Genomic DNA, 19,921 nt, shown 5'->3' with positions numbered 1-19,921 from the left:
CATTGAGCCCTATGGGAGACTTTCCTTGGGCCAGGTTGGAGCTGCAGAGTGCCATTGAGCCCTATGGGAGACTTTCCTTGGGCCAGGTTGGAGCTGCAGAGTGCCACTGAGCCCTATGGGAGGCTTCCAAAATCATGCACAGAAGGATCAAAGTCAGAAAGGTTTTCCCGCCGTTTATGATCGTTCGATACGAAAATTTAATGACTCCCAGATCTCCAATATGATATTATCGTGACTATTCCAATTTTTTCATAAGCATTTTTGTGATATTTGTGATCATCAGAAATTATCGTATCTAATCCAAATTTTACCCATTTCGGGATTCGAACTCTTACTTTGATGAATGTGCCCCTTAATGTATGCTAAAAAAGCCATAGCTTGGAGATGGAAAGCCCCCGAAGGCCCTTCCTGAAAACTTTGGGAAGACCTGATTAACAAAGCCATCCCACAATATAAACTGAAATATATGAGGAGTGGTTGCCTAAAGAAATATGAAAAGGTCTGGAGTTCATGGATAAAAATTGAAGATATACTTTAGTTTCTCCCTACTGAGGTTTTTTTTTTTCCCTAGTCTTCCCTCACACACCATATAAATCATGTCTCGTCCCACCAACTCTACTGTGATGACAGATACTTTATTGTGTACACTATTAACCACACTGTGACTCTGGTCGGATAGACTCAATAATAAGTTTATTGTTTTTGTAAAATATACGTGCATAAAAGCAATATGATTTGCTATACCTGTAACACTGATTTCTTTAATAAAAAGAGTTTTTAAAAATATTCTCCTCATTACCTCCAAAATCTACACCTTAGTTAGTCAGCTCTGTTTCTTCTTAATCATTTCTAGAATCATCTGTAAAATAAAAAAAAAAACCAGATGAGGTAAAACAGGTGTCACAGTGCAGTTCCACTTCTTATCTCACCTCAGGCATAATGTTTAACAACCTGTAAATACATCGAGCATTTCAACTTAACCTACAGGTGCCGAATCTTTAAATAAGAAAGGCTTCTCTATCCACCCCTATGAGCCTATGCAGATGCAAAAATAAACATATCAGTCCTTGAGTGTTTAACCGAATGTCATGAAACTTTTGAAAAAGGTTTGGGCAAACCCAGAACTTATGGACTCACTATAAAAGCATGGTGATTTGCATCCAAATTTGGCACTTAGCACATTGTGCTGTTTTGGTTGGGATTAAGTGCAACGTTACATAGGATATTCTTTTTTTCCTTTAGGACTATGTTCTGTAGTTACCCAGCTATAGGGTGAAGACACACGGCGATTACTGGGCACAACTAATCACATCAACTTTTCACCCATTGGTTTAAGCTGCTGCGACTAATCGCCCATGCGGATTCACTGTGCATGTGTCTTCGCCCTTAAAAATAGTTTTTGGTGTTTCCCTGTTGCTAAGCGTGCTTGAGCAGGACTTAACATAGTCACCACTTAAGCCAAAGACCTCCTGCGGGTTCTCTGAGTAGCTATGAATTGCATGGGTCCCTCTCCTAAACAAAGCAAGTGGACAGCAGAAGGAGTAGAGAGCTCAGATAAATATGCAGAAATAGAACTTTGTGTACATGAAGTTGTGCCCCAGGGTCATGACGTGACCCTCCCGACTTGCTGTCACATGGTATGGCTGCTGTCACATGGTATGGCTGCTGTCACATGGTATAGAACTAGTTGTCCAAATACAATCAAAGGGAATTAGTCATACTACATGCTGTGTGGAGCCCAAATCTGAAAACATTTTGGAGGAGGTTAGGGATTTCTCCAATGCCCACCTCCTTAATTATACTCCTATAACCCATAAAGTGGCCCATCATGGGTCTCACCAAAAGTGGCACAAAATTTCAAGCTTTGCAAAAAATCTTATTCTCCAGAAGTGGATAAAGCCACAATCCCTATCTGTTTTCCTTTTTAGCTCAAAATTGTTTCATATTTTAACAGAATGAACTGCCATGGCAGTCAAAAAGTTATTCACCACCTGCATGCACTTTCCCATGACTTTGCCTATGGCAGAGACTGCTCATGTCACACAGCCATCACTTCCAAGGTCCTCAACTATTCACATCTTAAAGTGGGGAATGAATGCGAACAGGGAAAGGTGTTTTTTTTATCTTTTTGTTCAGCAGCTTGGAAGTTTGGAATTTCAGCAGCTATCTGGTTGCTAGTGCCTAATTTACCCTAACAACCATGCAGTGATTTGAATGAAAATATAAATAGAAACATTGTAATTTAGGTTGAAATGCCCCACATCCAGCACCTTCAACCATCTTATCTAAATCAAACCTCCCTAACCAATGGTTGATTCAGAGGAAAGTGAAAAACCCCACCTGAAGCCTCTCCAATTTTACCTCAGAGAGAAATTTGGACCACTCCCTGGAACAGATATGTACTAAAGAGATTTTTTGCCTCTACAGGTTCCTGGTAAGGCCTCACCTAAGGTATCCAGTGTGATTTGGGCCCCCGGTCCTTAAAAAGGATGTTAATGAGTTGGAGGGAGTGCAGAGATGTGAAACTAAACTGGTAAAAGAGTTGAAACTATTACACAATCAAGGGTGGGGATGTTTCCTCTTTCAAGGGGACATGATTACTCTTCAGTACATTAAAGGAAAACGAAAGGCAAAATCACTTGGGGGTGCCAAAATGTTAGGCACCCCCAAGTGACTTTAACCGCTTACCTTGTACCCCGGGCTGGTGCCCCTGTTAGGAGAAAACCAGCCCGGGGCACCTGGAGCGGATCGCTTCCTTCTTCCTGCTTCCGTTGCTGAAATGCCAGCGGTGGGCGCATGCGCAGTAGAGTGAAAAGCCGACTTTAATGTTTAAGTTCAGCTTTTCACTCTACTGCGCATGCGCGTGCAGCGAGTCAGGAAGACTCAGGAAGCTGAGTCAGGAAGCTACCCCGGGCTGGTGCTGTCCCCTCCTCACAGGGGCACCAGCCCGGGGTAAAAAGTAGGTGGTCAAAGTCACTTGGGGGTGCCTAACATTTTGGCACCCCCAAGTGACTTTGACTTTCTTTTTCCTTTAAAGGGGATTATAGACAGATAGCGGAGGATCATTTACGCACTAAAAAGAAGAAGAGCCATTTCTAGCAGTGAAAACTATATGATTGGGGGTTGGTTGGATGGACAAACAGCATCAGGACCTTCAGGACTACCATTATAATCCCCAGGCACAAGAAGCAAAGGATTGCTCCTATTACTGTCTATATTGTTTCCCTATATGCAAATACTTTATTTTTTCCAGTGTATATGGAAAGTGTGCCTGTGCTAAGATGTGAAAAGGTGGATATGTTTTCTACAGTTTATTTCTACATGACTCCACCTCTTTTTTATACTATTATTTTCTTCTTTTGGAGAAAACATCTCTTATAACTTTCAGCTTGACCACTGTTAGTGGAGATGCTTTTTGCCCAGTTCTTCTGTATTCTTTGCTTGAAGAGCTATGTCACTTACCTGAGTTAGCACATACTTTTCATCATGTAGCTGCTCAATAACATCAAAGTGATCAGTGCCATCAATCTGTGTAAATGTAACACTGAAACCCACTGCCTGAAGACTCTGAAAGATATGGCAAAGGGTCATAAGCCTGAAATGTATCCTCTTAATACCTCTACACTAAAGAACAATGATAACTGCATTGCGTATTATATGTTTAATGTCAGGTCTTAACTAGGATTTAAAATAGAACCTGGCATTTTAAGAACACAGAGGTCGTGAAAATGCTAGACATACAGTAGCTTTATGTTCTGTATCTGTGCAATATATGAGCAAACATGGGGGGGTTGAAGACTGCTTTCTCTTATTACAAAGTACTTTGGGTTGCCAGTTCATGCCCCAAGATGGTATTACGTGAGACTATATTATAACTGAAAAATAAAACAAAGCTCAGCTAAAAAATAAAACAAAGCTGATTAAGTAACTCCTTTATAGATAGAAGGGAAAACCCTGCAATAAAATATCATGGCACTGCAGGTGTGTAATAGAGTTAGACTTAATCTATAATAAACTGTACATTTACAAGGAGTCTTAGCACTTCACTAGCCAGGTGAAATTAATGCAGATAGTAAAGTAACTCAATGAGATACCTGAAAATATTCCTGGGATTGTCTGTGAAATTCTGGAGAATCGTGTTCAGCAACAACAATGGCTATCTGGCAGGTTCGAATGTGGCTTTCCATCTGGGTCAGACATCGCATTGGACTGTTTCTCTCAGCGTCCGTCCTATTAGAAACCAACCCAGCTTAAAGGAATACTGTCATGGGAAAACGTGTTTTTTTTGTAAATGCAGCAGTTAATATAGAGCTTCTCCAGCAGAACACTGAATTGAAATACATTTTCAAGTGCAAACAGACTTTTTTTTATATTTATTTTGGAAATTTCACATGGGACTAGTAATATTCTTCATTTCCCAAGGTGTCACCACAACGTGGCTTGTGCTCTGATAAACTTCAGTCACTTTACTGCTGTACTGTAAGTTTAAGGGCTCTGGCATACGGGGAGATTAGTCGCCCGCGACAAATCTCCCTGTTCGAGGGCGACTAATCTCCCCGAATTGCCTCGCGAGGCATTTTCGGCGATTTGCCGAAATCGCGCCGCTGCGTGTGCCATCCCACCGGCGACTTACATTGTCCTCGTTTCGTACGATATTCGGTGCGTGTATGGCAAGTCGGCGAGTCGACCGATATCGCAGGAGGCTGCTGATATCGGTCGACTCGCCGATCGGGGAAAGTTAAAAGATATTGATCAGGCGCCATAGAATGTGCCTGACCAAAATCTGCCTTCAACGCTGAATCGGCAGAAGGAGGTAGAAATCCTATTGTTTCTACCTCCTTATCTGCCGTTTCAGCCCTGAAGGTTAGTGGCTGATTGAACGATCTTGAACCATCGGTCGCACGAAAGATCCAACATCGCCACGTGTGTGGCCACCTTAACAAGGAGTAGGAGAAACAATAGGTTACCTGAAAGCAGTTCTATTGTGTAGCGCTGGCTCCTTCTGAAAGCTCAGACATAGGCACAATGCACTGATATGGCACCTACACACCAATATTACAACTGAACTTGTTGGTTCAGGAATAACATTTTAAATAGTGAAGTGAATTATTTGCTATGTAAACAGTGTAACTTAGAAATAAAAAGTACACCATAAAAATCATGACAGAATCCTTTTAACATTTCTTAGGGCTCTGGCACATGGGGAGATTAGTCGCCCGCGACAAATCTCCCTGTTCGCGGGCGACTAATCTCCCCGAAATGCCATCCCACCAGCGAAAATGTAAATCGCCAGTGGGATGGCATACGCGGCGCCGCGAAAGGAAACTTCCGCAATATCAGGGAAATCGCGGCACCGCGTATGCCATTCCACCGGCGATTTACATTTTCGCCGGTGGGATGGCATTTCAGGGAGATTAGTCGCCCGCGAACAGGGAGATTTGTTGCGGGCGACTAATCTCCCCATGTGCCAGAGCCCTGTGTGTACCATACTCTGCTTGAGGGAGGTGATCCTGGCAGGGGTTTGTTTTGGAAGTTTGTTAGCATTTGGAAATAGTTGTTAGGGGGTCTCTAAGATGTTTAATTATATGCTGGGGGTTGCTGTGCTATCCTTAGGGGAGGAGGAGGCATAAGGGTGTGGCTTAATATGACATACTAATCTTTTTGAAATAGGTGTAATATCTGTGCAGTGAGCACCAATTATTTGGGGGTTCTTTTGGTGTGCTACCACCTTTAATGTGGTTATGGTCTTAAAAGCTCTTGTGATTATCGGCCCCCATCATGCAGGCCAGAAAAATTCCGGCCCTCGATACCACAGAAGTTGGACAGCAGTAGCCTAGATATTAGATGTGCCCTCACATGATTTAGTTATTAATGAACCAAACTGTACCCAAGATTATATATTTTTTAATCTTGTCCTGCTTTAGCCTGTGGATGTTGGAATTGTACACCTTTGTTATGTACCTCATGTTGCCTAAGCTGAAGAGATGCCTGCTCTTCAACCTGCAGAGAATATCCCCATGTCATTCAATAAATACTAATTCTAGTTACACCTTTATATGTTATTTGACTTTTGGAAGCATATTGGGGAGGTGGGCCTCCACAACATAACTGCTGATATTGCATTAGGGCTTGCCCCACCAACCAAAAAATGTATCTGGCTGATGTCCAGGCCTTCTCCAATGATTTTCTCAGCAGTTGACATTTGCCCTCCAAGCTGCAGTTTTGCCCTTGTAGGGCAATTAGTTGTCTGTCATCTGACCCTACCAAATATTATTAACAGAGACGCTGCCTTAGTCTGTTGGACTCACTGTGACATTTTCAATGCATCATTGACGTAAGTGTGGATGATGGGGAGAAGATCATATACTCCACTGACAAGCACAGCTCCTGCTTAGACATAAGAGAGAAATTCATCACATAGAGTCCTTCTTAGGAGTATTTTCCTTAACTCACTTCTTATTACTAACCTTTAATATCAGGCTTTACCATGTACTCTGACCACTTGGTGCACAGTGTCATTGCAACCAGGTGAGCTCCTGCTGAGTGTCCACACAAGTATATTCCACTAAACAAAAGAAAGATTATAGAGTAATTAAACAGCCATAATGTTGTCGTTTTAGTACATGCCGATTTGGTAATGCCGGAGTAAAGCATATTCATATAAACACATTCACAATGCTAGGCATTGTTTTGGAAATTTCAGATACCGAAAGTCGTTTGAAGTAATTAGGTAAGGTTTATTAGACAAGTACGTGGGTTCTGAGCAAAAGATAGTCAGAACAACAGAAAAAAAACAGCACAGGGTTTATATAGACTTTGTGACATACTGTAGTAGTATATGTCATAATCCCTTCCAAGAAATAATGATTCACTTAAATACACACCTTTTACTGCTTAATCTAATCTTATTTGAAAATATATCAGTGGGGGGGACATAGAAACACTTAAAGAGTTACATTCTTGATGTAGGACAGAGATATATAAACTATATCAGTTGAGTGATTCTCTACTGTGTCTCTAAATTAACAGTTAACCTACCCACCCTTAAGGTGGTCAAGCGAGTAGAACTACCGTTTTCGGGCTAATAGGCACCGTAGTTTTGAGCTAATGCAGTCCCTGTTCCGACTGAAAAATCAACCTGTCCAATTGAGATCTGGCCAATTTCAGGCCAGATGTTGGTCGGGGAAGCCCGTCGTTGGTGTCCATACACGGGCAGATAAGCTGGCAAATCGGTCTAAAGGACTGATATTGGCAGCTAAAATCAGCCCATGTATTCCAACCTTTAGGCACCAGCTTGTTGAGACTAACTGTTTAACTAATGAGTTTTTAGACCATATACAATTATACTCAGATAAATGCCAATAGTTTTTACTAGTGGTTGTTAGTTGAAATTCTGGTTGGTTACTTTAAGTCTATAGGGCTATATGACACAAGTATTGGATCTGTTATCTGGAATGCTTGGGACATGAGGTTGTTGGCATAAGGTGTCTTTCCATAATTTGGATCTCCATTCCTTAAGTCTGCTAAAAATTATTTAAACTTTAAATCAACCCAATAGGATTGTTTTGCCAGCAATATGGATGCATGCAGCGTAGTTACTATAAAGTACAGGGTACTGTCTTATTATTACAGAGACAAAGGAAATCATTTTTAGAATTATTTACTACCATCCTTCCACTTAACAAGTATAATCCCATGAAGTCTGGTAAATTATCAGACTAAAGAGGTCAGATATTAACTGGCCCCTAAAGGAAACACTTAGTACTGCTCAGGATATCACTACTACGTTATTTGTACATTACGCTTCCTGCAACTCAATATTTTCTACAAAATCCCATCAAACATATAAATGGGACATTGACTGTTTTCATATAGATATGACCTTCCATGCTGTTTGCTTGAACAATACTCAATGAACAAAGGGAATAGAGCACTAATGATGACAAATGACTTATAGAGAATGACAGTTGTTACTTATTGCTGATCTTTCTAGTTAATACACTTAGTAGCATTCTTGCTTCCCTCATCTTTCAGTCTTTAGAGGTTATATTTATTATATTTGTACTTTGTCTTGTGTAGTATCCACGTGATAGCACTTACTTCATAATGAGGAAATCAACTCACGTGATTTGTGGATAGCGTTGTATTGTCACTGCAATGCTCTGTCTGACTTGTGACACAATGAGATCCATGTGACCTAAGGGAGGAAATCAAGTTGCTTTCAGCCATTATACTCCCATGTATCTAATAGCAGTAAAAATAAATGCCTACCTTGAGGAGCAATATCATAGTCCATCACCATTACTCCAATACCATGAAGCACCAGTGGGGGTACCATGAAGCCAGATTCCTCCTTACTAAAAATAAAAAAACAGCAGCCGATTTGGTAAGTAATGGTAGCTAAGTGTTACATTTTTACAATCCCTTATTTGAAAATCCCAAAAACTGCAGAAAATAGATACCATAGCTGTATTTTTTACATTTTGCATTGTTGTTGCTTACTTGTTTTAGACAATATAAATTGTGAAATATTTTGGGGTTTTTCAGGTCAAACAGTTGTGTCATTTAATTCATATTGGATATCAAACACTTCAGACCCTTGGAGTACATATGTAACATGTTTTACTTTGTCCTTTAGGATTTGTGGAAAAGATGTTGCTAAGAGAACAGAAGCTTAAAAACAGGCCCTAGTTTTTTGCACTTCATCTATGACCGCAATCGAGGAACACAAAATGGATGTAAATTCATGCACGTGTTTTTGGCAAGGTACCCAAGCATGCCCCTTGCACTTGTGTATTTGTGCCTGGTGCCAATTAACCCACCCATCCTACCCTGATGAATAGTGCACAGGTGTGTCTATGACCGCTAGGAATCCTGCAGTTACCACCAACCTGGACATGATGGTAATTCCACTGTTCCCACAGCGAGGCTGAAGCTATATTATATGAACGCATTAAAATGGACGCAATGTTGTGTTCAGATTGAGACTATCTGCTAAAGGTACTGTAATTGCAGGGTTCTCACAGCAGGTTGCATGAATTGGCACTCTGCATTTTTGTCCTAAAGTGTGTGTATATGTCTGTTCTTAGTTTGTGTGTCTACTCATAATGATTTTGATTTGGTATTTCTTACCTTAAAAACTGCCAGTATCCTCCATGAATATAGACTAAAAGAGGGAAACCTACGGACAAAGAGTTTAGTCAGTGACATCTAGATCTTGCTTGTGCTACACCAGATAGCTGAGTAGTATTAGCTGAATAAAATTCCCATTACACGGAACAACTGCCTAGTTAAAAGGTACCAGTCACCATCATAACTGCTTTGATTAGAAGCTTCATGATTGGCCTGATCCATTCATTTGGTCAACAATTGAATCAAGATAAATATGTCGAATAAAACATGTAGAATTTTTGCAAAAAGGGCTGCACTAACAGCCCAATATATACTGTATGCAGCAGTTTATGCCTGCGTGTGTATGGCTACATTTATGAACATTTATTCAGTAATTCATTTTATTATCATAGCTCTGTGCTCCTAGACAACTCCAGTAAAAAACAGAACACTGGTTCCCAATGGGCAAATGCATAGGGTCACTTAGAGTCTGTTCCATAGATCATCATTCACAGCAGGTCTCTCACTGGCACATGGGGATAGGCATTTGTTATATTTCCAGGCATTGTTTTCTAGTATGGCAGCACAGTATGTTCTACCCAGTGTTCGCCCAAGAAAAAATCCTACCTGCTGGTTGGTTGCTGGGGATTAGACCAGTAGCACACTTTGCATCGTTCACATAACCTACTATTATAACATAAGCACCTAAGAGTGTACATTTAAGTTAGAGGTAAAAACCAATTATAAAAGGCTTGCAATACCAATTAATATACAGTTAGGAGGTTATTATCAATAATACTTACCGTATATACTCGAGTATAAGCCGAGTTTTTCAGCACCAAAAATGTGCTGAAAAATTTACCCTTGGCTTATACTCGAGTCGGATTAAATAAAAGCAGGTTTCAGAGAGATTTCACTTGTAAAAGCCCCTGTCAGCAATCGCGATGACATTCCAGGGGGACACAGTTGTCCCGGGCCCGAACGATGGAACGTGGATTTAAAGGGGGCCCAGCCGTGATACATTTTTTAAGCACGGCCCCCTTTTCAAGAGTTACAGGCCCTTGGCTCATTGGTAGTCAGCGGGTAATTTTATTGGTTGCGCCCCGTTCGTACCCGTGACGTCAGCACGCACGGGGCGCAACCTAATAAAAGATCTGCAGCTGCAAAAAGTGGGACCTAGGAAGAGACAGGGGGCGCAGGCGGAAGCAGCAGCCGGACGCAACAGGCAAGCAGGGAGGCAGACAGGCAGGAAGCGGGAGGGGTGGGGGAGTATATTGCGGGGAGCTGGGGGATGTTGGGGAGAACGCTGGGGGGAGCTGGGAGATGTTGGGGAGAACGCTGGGGGAGCTGGAAGATGCTGGGGGATGTTGGGGAGTACGCAGGGTGATGTTGGGGGGGAGCTGGGGGATGTTGGGGAGGACGCTGAGGGGAGCTGGAGGATGTTGGGGAGGATGCTGAGTGGGGGGAGCTGGAGGACGCTGAGGGGGGGAGCTGGAGGATGTTGGGGAGGACGCTGAGGGGAGCTGGAGGATGTTGGGGAGGATGCTGGGTGGGGGGAGCTGGAGGATGTTGGGGAGAATGCTGGAGGGAGCTGGGGGACGCTGAGGGGAGCTGGAGGATGTTGGGGAGGATGCTGGGTGGGGGGAGCTGGAGGATGTAGGGGAGAATGCTGGGGGATGTTGGGGGGAGCTGGATGATGTTGGGGAGGATGCTGGGGGGAGCTGGAGTATGTTGGGGAGGACGCTGAGGAGAGCTGGAGGATGTTGGGGAGGACGCTGAGGGGACCTGTCATTTTATTGGTATTTATTTTGATTATTGAAACTTAGTAGTTGCTGCTGTATTTCCCATCCTAGGCTTATACTCGAGTCAATAAGTTTTTCCCCGTTTCCTTAGGTAAAATTAGGAACCTCGGCTTATATTCGGAGTATATAAGGTACTATAAATACGAAAAATAAATACTAAAAATCATATACAGGTATGGGACCCATTATCCAGAATGCTTGGGACCTGGGGTTAGGGTTCTTTCTGTAGTTCGGATCTCATACCTTAAGTCTACTAAAAAAAAATATTTAAACAGTAATTAAACCCAATAGGATTGTTTTGCCTCCAATAAGGATTAATTATATCTTAGTTGGGATCAAGTACAAGGTACTGTTTTATTATTACAGAAAAAGGAAACCATTTTTAAAGATGTGAATTATTTGATTAAAAGAAGTCTATGGGAGGTATGGGGTCCGATACCTGTACATATTTGTCTTAAAATTAATACATTGTTAAGAAGTATAAAAAAAATACATCAGAAGAATCCTGAAAATTCCCTTACTGAGCAGATCCTCTGCTCTCTTTTTCTCCTCATTTGCTCCTTTTTAATCTTGCATCAACTGTTTCATTTTTAGGTTCATATGTTTTTTTTCTTTTCACTGTGTTTATTGCCTTTTTAGTATCAACTGAACACCATTTACATTTTGTACTGTCAGATTTTCCTATTCGAACAATACGTAAAAAGGAAAGGTACAATGTAATTTTTGCAAAGTTAAAAAAAATAAAAATAAAAACAACAAGTTACAAAAAGAAATAAAAATTCAGTTCATAGATATGGTACAATAAATGACTAGATTAGACCACTAGGTGGCATAAGAGTACACACTGTGCTCCAAACCCTGCCTACTTACAATAATACTACTGTAGTTTTAAAGTACATTTTTTTTAGACTGACTAATATTATTTGGAATTCAAATTAAAAGGATTGTTGACCTACACATCTATACTGTACAACAGTCCAGAGAGAAGGGTTTCAGAATCCGGTGAGCTTGCTTCAAATAGAGCTGTATTATCAGCCATTTAAACAATGTAACATTTATCCCTGTAAAGGGGTTGTTCGCCTTTGGGTTAACTTTCAGTATGACATAGACATTCTGAGACTATTTGCAATTGGTCTTCATTTTTTATTAATTGTATTTTTTTAATTGTTTCAATTTTTGTTGTGCAGCTCTCCAGTTTGCAGTTTCATCAGCTATCTGGTTGATAGGGTCTAAATTACCTTAGCAACAAGGGAGTGGTTTAAACAAGAGACTGGTTTACGAATAAGAGGGGGCCCGAATAGAAAAAACTAATAAAAAGTAACAATAAAATTGTAGCCTCACAGAGCAATAGTTTTTGGCTGCTGGGGTCAGTGACCCCCATTAGAAAGTCAGATTAAGAAGGCTAATAATTTAAAAACTAAAACAAATGAATAATGAAGAGCAGCTAAAAAGTTGCTTATAATTAGCCATTCTACAACACACTAAACGTTAACTTAAAGGTAAACCACCCCTTTAAGACAGTTTGAAGATCTCACTGGAAAAATACAATCTACCACAAGAGATATACATACAGAGATATACATACAGATACTGCATTTTCTCCAGACACCTATTGGTGGGCGATATCGGGCTAATTCGATCATTTGGCCATAGGGCCAAACAATTACCACATCAACGAGCCGATGCAGTCCCCGAGCCGTCAGAAAAATCAAACTTGTCCGATTGAGATCTGCCCGATTTTAGGCCGATTATCGGCAGCTGAAATCAGCCTGTGTATGGCCACCTTAAACCTGGAGCATTTATGTAAAAAAAGCCTACAGCACCAAGGCCACTCTCAGACTGTTACAATCTACAATTTTACAAGGATAAATCCCAGAGAGCCCCCTATATTGACAAATGGGAAAATGAAATGCAGATACAGAAAACATCTACCCAATGGCAAGTAATTGATACAATTACTGCCCCAATGTGACATACCTATGCAACCACAAGTGGCCCTGTTACAAATATACCCCACCAAACATTACCAGGACCATATCTTTAATACCGTGTCCACTCTCATCACTGGGCTTTGGAAAAAACAGATTTACCTAAGATACAACAACTTATACAACAACTTGACTATAGAGCAATTATGGAAAAAATGACAGCTACATCTCCAGAAAAGTGAGGCATATATGGGAACCATGGCAGACAGAACATGACTCCATATCCTCCCTTGTTAGCACCCATCCTTAATTTACTTGACCTACGCAACTTTCAGAAGTGGCAGTAGCTCCAGAATTTCCCTGTGTCAAAAGACGCATTGCACTCGATTTTGCAAAAAGGGTGGGATAGGATAAGCCAGGCCCTGATTTACTTAACAGGCACCCCTTGAACCCTGTTATTGCTCATTGCTCTGCCAGCTCCCATTTACCCACACCTATGTGCAAATTTCTCTTGTTGGGTAGATTTATTGTGGGAGATTTAAAAAAAACAAAACAAAAACAAATGTTCACATCCCAAGAGCTTTGGCCCCAATTAAGATGCAGCTGGGAGCATGCCGCCCTTAAAATCCTGCCTCCCTAGGCCTGGGCCTTCCCAGAAATCTGAGCAGCACTGAGTGCAACTATGCAAGTGCAAGGAGCAGCTATTGACACAAGTATATGCTGCATAAGCCATCCCACCGGCGATTTACATTCAAGCCGGTGGGATTGCATATCGAGGAGATTAGTCGCCCGCAACAAGGGAGATTTGTCGCAGGCGACTAATCTTCCTATCTACCACGGCCCTTAGAAATTTTGCACCAGGAAATTTGTTTTGCACTTTCCCACAGAGTGTTTTCTCAAGTTTATATATATTTTTGCCTAAGCCTCTGGAGGCCAGAGGCGCCACCACTGGAAACAGGCCATTTGGGGGAGCCCCACCTCTCAGCACAATTCTTGGTTCAGCCTGGACTCCACAGTCAAGCAGCATTATTTGAGCCTGCAGCAACCACAACATAAAATAATCTGGTGGGTCATACCTCTTCAGGCACTGGAACCCAAGGTGTCAGATCCCATAGTTGGTCTGTCTGTAGCAACTCATACTGCCCAGGGGACAGCAACACTTGTCTTACTGCCCAGGGCAGAGCAACACTACAGAGCACATTGTGGGTCAGAGTCTGGTGAAGTCATGTGGCACTTCATCACTTGCCTCTTTGGGGCATAGTAAGAGAATAATCTTGATGCACTGACATTTTTTACATTTTCAGGAGAACTCACTTGTAGAAGGCACTTGTGGTAGGTACAAATCCAATTTCTCGCTTTCTCTTTCCCCATATTGAATATTAAGCATGGTCTTTGACAATGAACGAGATATTCTGGTTCCTATGGAATAAAGGAAGAGGACTAAGGTCTAGCAGCCTTGACATTTGTACAAATAGAACAAGCTTCAAAACAAGTTCAAATTGTAATTACAGGTGATTTCAAACATCCAGACATTGACTGGAGTAATGGGGTAGCGTGCGCAGTACACCGGGACCAACCTGGCACTGGCAGACAAGGTTTAACTTTGCTAAATGCAAGGTTATGCACTTCAGCAAAACTATCCTCAGTGTAAAGACAAATATGTTAGCAGCCATTACAGATAGATAACAGATGATCTTTTTTCCTAAACCAATGCAAATACTTATTTGCACTGAGGGTAGTGAGTGCCAATCATAAGGGCAGATTATCTTAATGGCTTTAAAAGAGGGGCTTGGATGACTTCTTGTGCAGGGTATGATACTGATTGTCACCATTTGTTTTTTGCATGTATATGTACAGTGTGTCAGGACTTTCAACTTGTTTTCACCTTCTGTGGTCTTATTAACGTGGGCTTTTATCACTGCATCCTTGTCCATGCGTGGTGACCACTGGCTGGGGGAGTACTGGTGTTCCAGCTCCTATTAATAAGACACATTATTTTATTGCACAAAAAATTATTTTATTGGTGCATTGTAGATATTGACTTCTACCTCAATTTTCAGTTTCTAATGAAAGAAATATTGTCCCAATAAATGTTTATGTTATAAAGGTGGCCATACACGGTAAGATTCACTTGTTTGGTGACCTCGCTAAAACCCCACTAAACCCCCCACATCAGGACACCTTAACTAGCATGTGTAAAGTAAACAAGGACTGACCCTTTACAAAGTCCATATGTGGCCACTGGTTTCTTATACTGACAATTATTAACCAGATCTCAACATCTATGTTAATGTTATAATACAACTAATATTCTCCTTTTTCATAAAGGGTTTCTAAAAGTCAGTATTCCATTCTACATAGTTTCACAAAGACAAAAGTATATGAAAGTTAATACTAGTTTATAAATAAGTGAATGCCAGCACCAGGAACTTTCTCAAATTCCTTCCCATTATAGCTGAGGCATATTGCTGGTTTTAAAGGAGAGTATAAAGTTATAACCAAGTTATTGTATAACTTTTTTTTATCACCCACTGGTGATGATAATCATGTACCTGATACTGACTAGAAGAGTGCAGAATAGGAAGCGGAGAGAACATAGGAAACCTGCATTCCTACATATATATATCTAAAAATATATCTTAGAATGCATTTGTTTTTTTATAACATATTATACATTTGTAATTGTTAAGACAATGTTCTAGACAAATGCCTAAGTCTGGAATCTATTTACCTCTCTCCCCAGATCTCTCCAGGTGTCCTCCATTCTGCTACTGGCCCAGCAGGACTCTGACCTGTAAATGCTAGTGACAGACTGATCAGTAGATAGCTATGACCTAAACATCCCTCCTCTATTTAATGGGTTATTTACTTTTTCTTAAGCTCTTGCCTAAGCATTTTGGCAATAGTGAAAAATTGCTCAGATATTTTTAGCTGCACTTCCCCAATCACGGAATTCAGTAATGCCCCACTGAATACTTCCATGCAGAGTTTGTAGTGCTTGGCTAGGAAGAGCCCTGTCCCTTCTTTAGTATGAATTTTATTGTCAGTTTGTTATAAACAACTGAGAAGGGGATGGCACTTGCACAGCCCTGTCTCTCCTTGGCTGTATTGGAGAAGAAAATCGCTGAACCCAATAAGCCCAATAATAAAATGTTCTTTTTTTTTTTTTTTTTTTACAGCGGGAACTTGTAGCAAAGATCTTAAGAAACAGATAAATAAAAAGATAAATAATATACAGCAAGAAACATAGCATGTATCACACACTACCTTGCTGGTAGAGTCCTGCAGTGGGTTGAGTACCCACATTTTAAGAAACATTTATTCTGCCCCCACCTACTTCTGTTGAACAAGAGTGCTAAGGCCAGTGTCACACAGGGCAGATTTTCAGCCTGCGTTTAAATGCAGGCTGAACACCTGCCCCTACGCTCAAAAAATCTTATTGTTATGCTACTGTGTCTGCCCAGGTGCAGGTTTTTAATGCGTAGCGGTGAACCTGCCCTGTGTGGCATTAGCCTAAGAGGCACAAGTGCATGTCCTTGGTCCTCACTTTAGAAGTTCAGGAATGGGATCCCTTATCCGGAAACCCGTTATCCAGAAAGTTCCGAATTACGAAAAAGCCATCTCCCATAGACTCCATTAAAAGCAAATCATTCTAATTTATTTTCTTTTTCTTTGTAATAATAAAGCAGTACCTTGTACTTGATCCCAACTAAGATATAATTAATCCTTATTGGAGGCAAAACAATCCTATGGGGTTTATTCAATATTTAAATTATTTTTAGCAGATTTAAGCTGTGGAGATCCAATTTACGGAAATCCCTTATCTGGAAAACCCCAGGTCCCATACCTGTACTTGCTCCCTGGGGTAAGATTCCATCAGGTGAAAGGTGCAGAGTACAGCATCAGGAGAGAGTAAGGACAGAGCCCTGTTGCAGATTGAGCCTCCAGCCACTCCCCATCTGAATGACATGCAAGCTAGGGGGTAAGTAGAGGGGCACCTATGTACCTCTGCCCCAATACTAATGCATGATGGCTAATGCAGTCATTCCTGTTTTCGTGGGGGAAATCCAAGGTCTCTGACCTCCAAGGTGGTGCGCAGAGACCTTCAACAATTCTTTAAAAGCATAGTGCAAAGTGCCCAAATATGGTCAACTGTTGCCTTTTTTTGCACTTCCCTGAAATCTTGAATTCCACTTTTGGTTGTCATTATATGCATGTGTGTTAGTAAGCGCTATAGGGACTATAGGGCTGTAAGTGAGCCCTATAGTTACATATGCCCTGGGAATGCCTGCATATGCAAAGCTATTTTAATACATTTACTATTTATATTTAGTAAATGAATGTTTTATAGAACACTTTAAATTGGAGTAAGAAATATTGAAGTAGCGTGTCCTAAAAAGAAAAAAGCTGGTGTTGAGATGATTGTGTATCTGTCATTTGGTGATTTTCTGGTGTAAATTAACATTTTACAACAATTTAATACCAGAATTCATCTTAATGCTACCTCTGGGCATAAGAAAATATTAACTTCCCTGAAATCTTGAATTGCAGTTTTGGTTGTCATTATATTATGCAAAAAGATCTATTATCCCTGCTTGGAAAGATAATTGCCCACTTACTATCCATCAACAGCTGATGTGTGTTAATGAGGTTTAGTATAAACTGACTCATCTAAACATGGAATAGAACACTAGTTGGCACAGGTTTCCAAGTATTTATAACTTTCTATATGAGGAGTGGGGCACTGTTATCCTTAAACACTAATATGAAGGCAGAATAAAGAGGGGAAAAAAGTAGGCACAGAAGAAGCTTTGAGGTGAAACTTCCATAAGTGGTAGTTTGTTGCTTAATGTGTAAACAGGAGGAAATGGAATATGTGGTGGATGCAAGTCAAGAATCTATGAACAGAGGTTGCTCAGAAATTAGTAGTGTGGTGGAGATACTGGGGACTTTTAGTGCTGGGAACAATAACACAACACATTTTAAAAGACTATGCGACTCTGTGGGACCTCAACATCTTATGACATTGGGGTAACCTGCAGACTAACTCTATGGAGCATTGAATAGAAAAAGCTCTGATTATTCGCTGTAATAAACCACACTGCAATAGGGAATTCCTAATCTAACCATAATAGAGTCTTATGAGAGTGGTTTCCATCTTTTTTTATGGATATCAACTTCTTCTTGTCTTCTCCCCTCCACCAAGGATGAATTTAGATATGGGGGATAAGCTCTACAGGGCGGATTTCTGTTTATGTTTCTGATCTCTCTTTTATTCATTTAAGAGAAACTAGAAATTCCACTTTCCGCTTAAAGGGGGGTTGGGGGTCATGGTGGTGTAGGTGGATGTTTACTTGATCCTTCTATTTAATAAAAGTTTCAATACACATATTTAAAAAAAAAAAAAATATATATATATATATACCTTGCAAACTTTGCATGAATAGCCTATTTACTAGCAGTGCAATGGCCTGAGATCATGTGGGTATTGACATAACATCACAAATATTCTCTTTTCCACTAGGAAATAGTATTTACTAAGAATGTGGCTATTTATTAGCTCATGTTATGTTTGATGTTTATTATACCATTTGGATTTATAGCAATATGAATCTATGAAATAAGCCACATACTAATTTTTAGGTCTACTATACCATTTGGATTTACTGCTGCATTTATTTGAACTTTCAATGTGTCTATTTTTTATTCAGTTCAATATCTATGGGTACAAGCCACACAAAGACTTGTTTATTAGGGCTCTGGCACACGGGGGAGATTAGTCGCCCGCGATTAACTCCCTGTTCGCGGGCGACTAATCTCCCCGAGTTGCCTACCCCTGCCATCCCACCGGCGAACATGTAAGTCGCCGGCGGGATGGCAGACGCGGCGGGGCGATTTGCGCGAAATGGCAGGGGTAGGCAACTCGGGGAGATTAGTCGCCCGCGAACAGGGAGTTAATCGCGGGCGACTAATCTCCCCCGTGTGCCAGAGCCCTTATATGGATTTGTTGCGATACATACCTAAGACATGCAAGACATGCTCAGCTTTATCAGGAGCCAGGTAGCCTGATAATGGAAATAAAAAAAATATTATGATTAGCACTCAGCTAGTCATACTAGATAACAAAACATTTAAAGCAAAAAAAGCACTTAATATAGTAATATATATATATATATATATATATACATATACTTGTCAAATTGAGTGTTAATTGAAATGTGAGTTGCGGGTTTGCATGTTTGCGCTGTAAAAAGTGTGTGTGTGTTAAGAATTACCTAGGTGCAGGCTGGGAAGAATTGGTTGGTAAAATGCCAAGTGATCTGATATGGTGTGCCAGTGGAACTGGAGGGGTGAGGATGGGGGCAGGGAAATGAAGCAAAAATGCATGGCCATCTCTAGGGCTGGTCCAGCATGCTAACTGTAGAGGGAAGCAGTAAAAGCTTTGCTCAAACAAAGGTGTAAGTGCTGATAACAAGATGAGTAAATAATTTACCAAAGAGTCAGGATGAAGGCTGCAAAAAGACTAGAAATTCCCAATTACCATAAGCTTATAACCTAAAACTAGCCATACGTTACAATTACGATCTTTCCTGCAACCTTCAGGATTGAATCGTCAGATATGGCTGTAGAAGCAATAGGAATTCTACCCCTATCTGACGATTCAGCCCTAAATGCAGCTTTTGCTGAATATCTTCGAAACCTTGTTTCATACGATAATATCATGCGTGTATGGCCAGCTTTAAATGGAGAGATTTTATTGCACGAGATCTCTGCAACTTCACCCAACTTCAGAAAACCGAAGCGATGTGTAGGCCTTTCAACCATTGTTTCATATTGTTGCTAATGAAAAGACATTTTGGAGAAATTAGTCACCTGTATTATCAGAGATCTATTGTGGGCAACTCAATCTCTCTGTGGGACATCAGTCTTAAAGGCATACTGACACCTAAAATTAAACTGTTTTTAAATATAATATATATATAATAACATTGCCTTTGCATGAGCTTTATTATTTTGCCATAAAAGTATTTCTAGATGCTTTTACATTACCTATCATATCCCCCAAGTTCTTCTATGAGG

General features: G+C 40.7%; 1 protein-coding gene across 2 annotated transcripts; it reads right to left on the bottom strand.

Moving 5' to 3' along the window:
• Positions 1 to 676: 676 nt before the first annotated feature.
• On the bottom strand, positions 677 to 15,995 carry afmid (arylformamidase). Of its 2 annotated transcripts, XM_012971515.3 has the most exons (11): positions 15,573 to 15,995; positions 14,727 to 14,817; positions 14,156 to 14,260; positions 9,133 to 9,181; positions 8,272 to 8,357; positions 8,125 to 8,197; positions 6,468 to 6,565; positions 6,309 to 6,387; positions 4,095 to 4,230; positions 3,463 to 3,567; positions 677 to 859 (listed from the first exon to the last, which is right to left on the bottom strand). In XM_012971515.3, exons 1-11 carry the CDS (start codon positions 15,603 to 15,605, stop codon positions 824 to 826), a joined length of 891 nt encoding a protein of 296 aa, XP_012826969.1. In that variant the 5' UTR covers positions 15,606 to 15,995; the 3' UTR covers positions 677 to 823.
• Between the last annotated feature and the right edge of the window lie 3,926 nt (positions 15,996 to 19,921).

Source organism: Xenopus tropicalis, chromosome 10, assembly GCF_000004195.4.
Source record: "Xenopus tropicalis strain Nigerian chromosome 10, UCB_Xtro_10.0, whole genome shotgun sequence".
NCBI classification, from domain to species: Eukaryota; Metazoa; Chordata; class Amphibia; order Anura; family Pipidae; genus Xenopus; species Xenopus tropicalis.
Note: the sequence above shows the minus strand (reverse complement) of the source record. Positions and strands in the feature narration are given on the sequence as shown.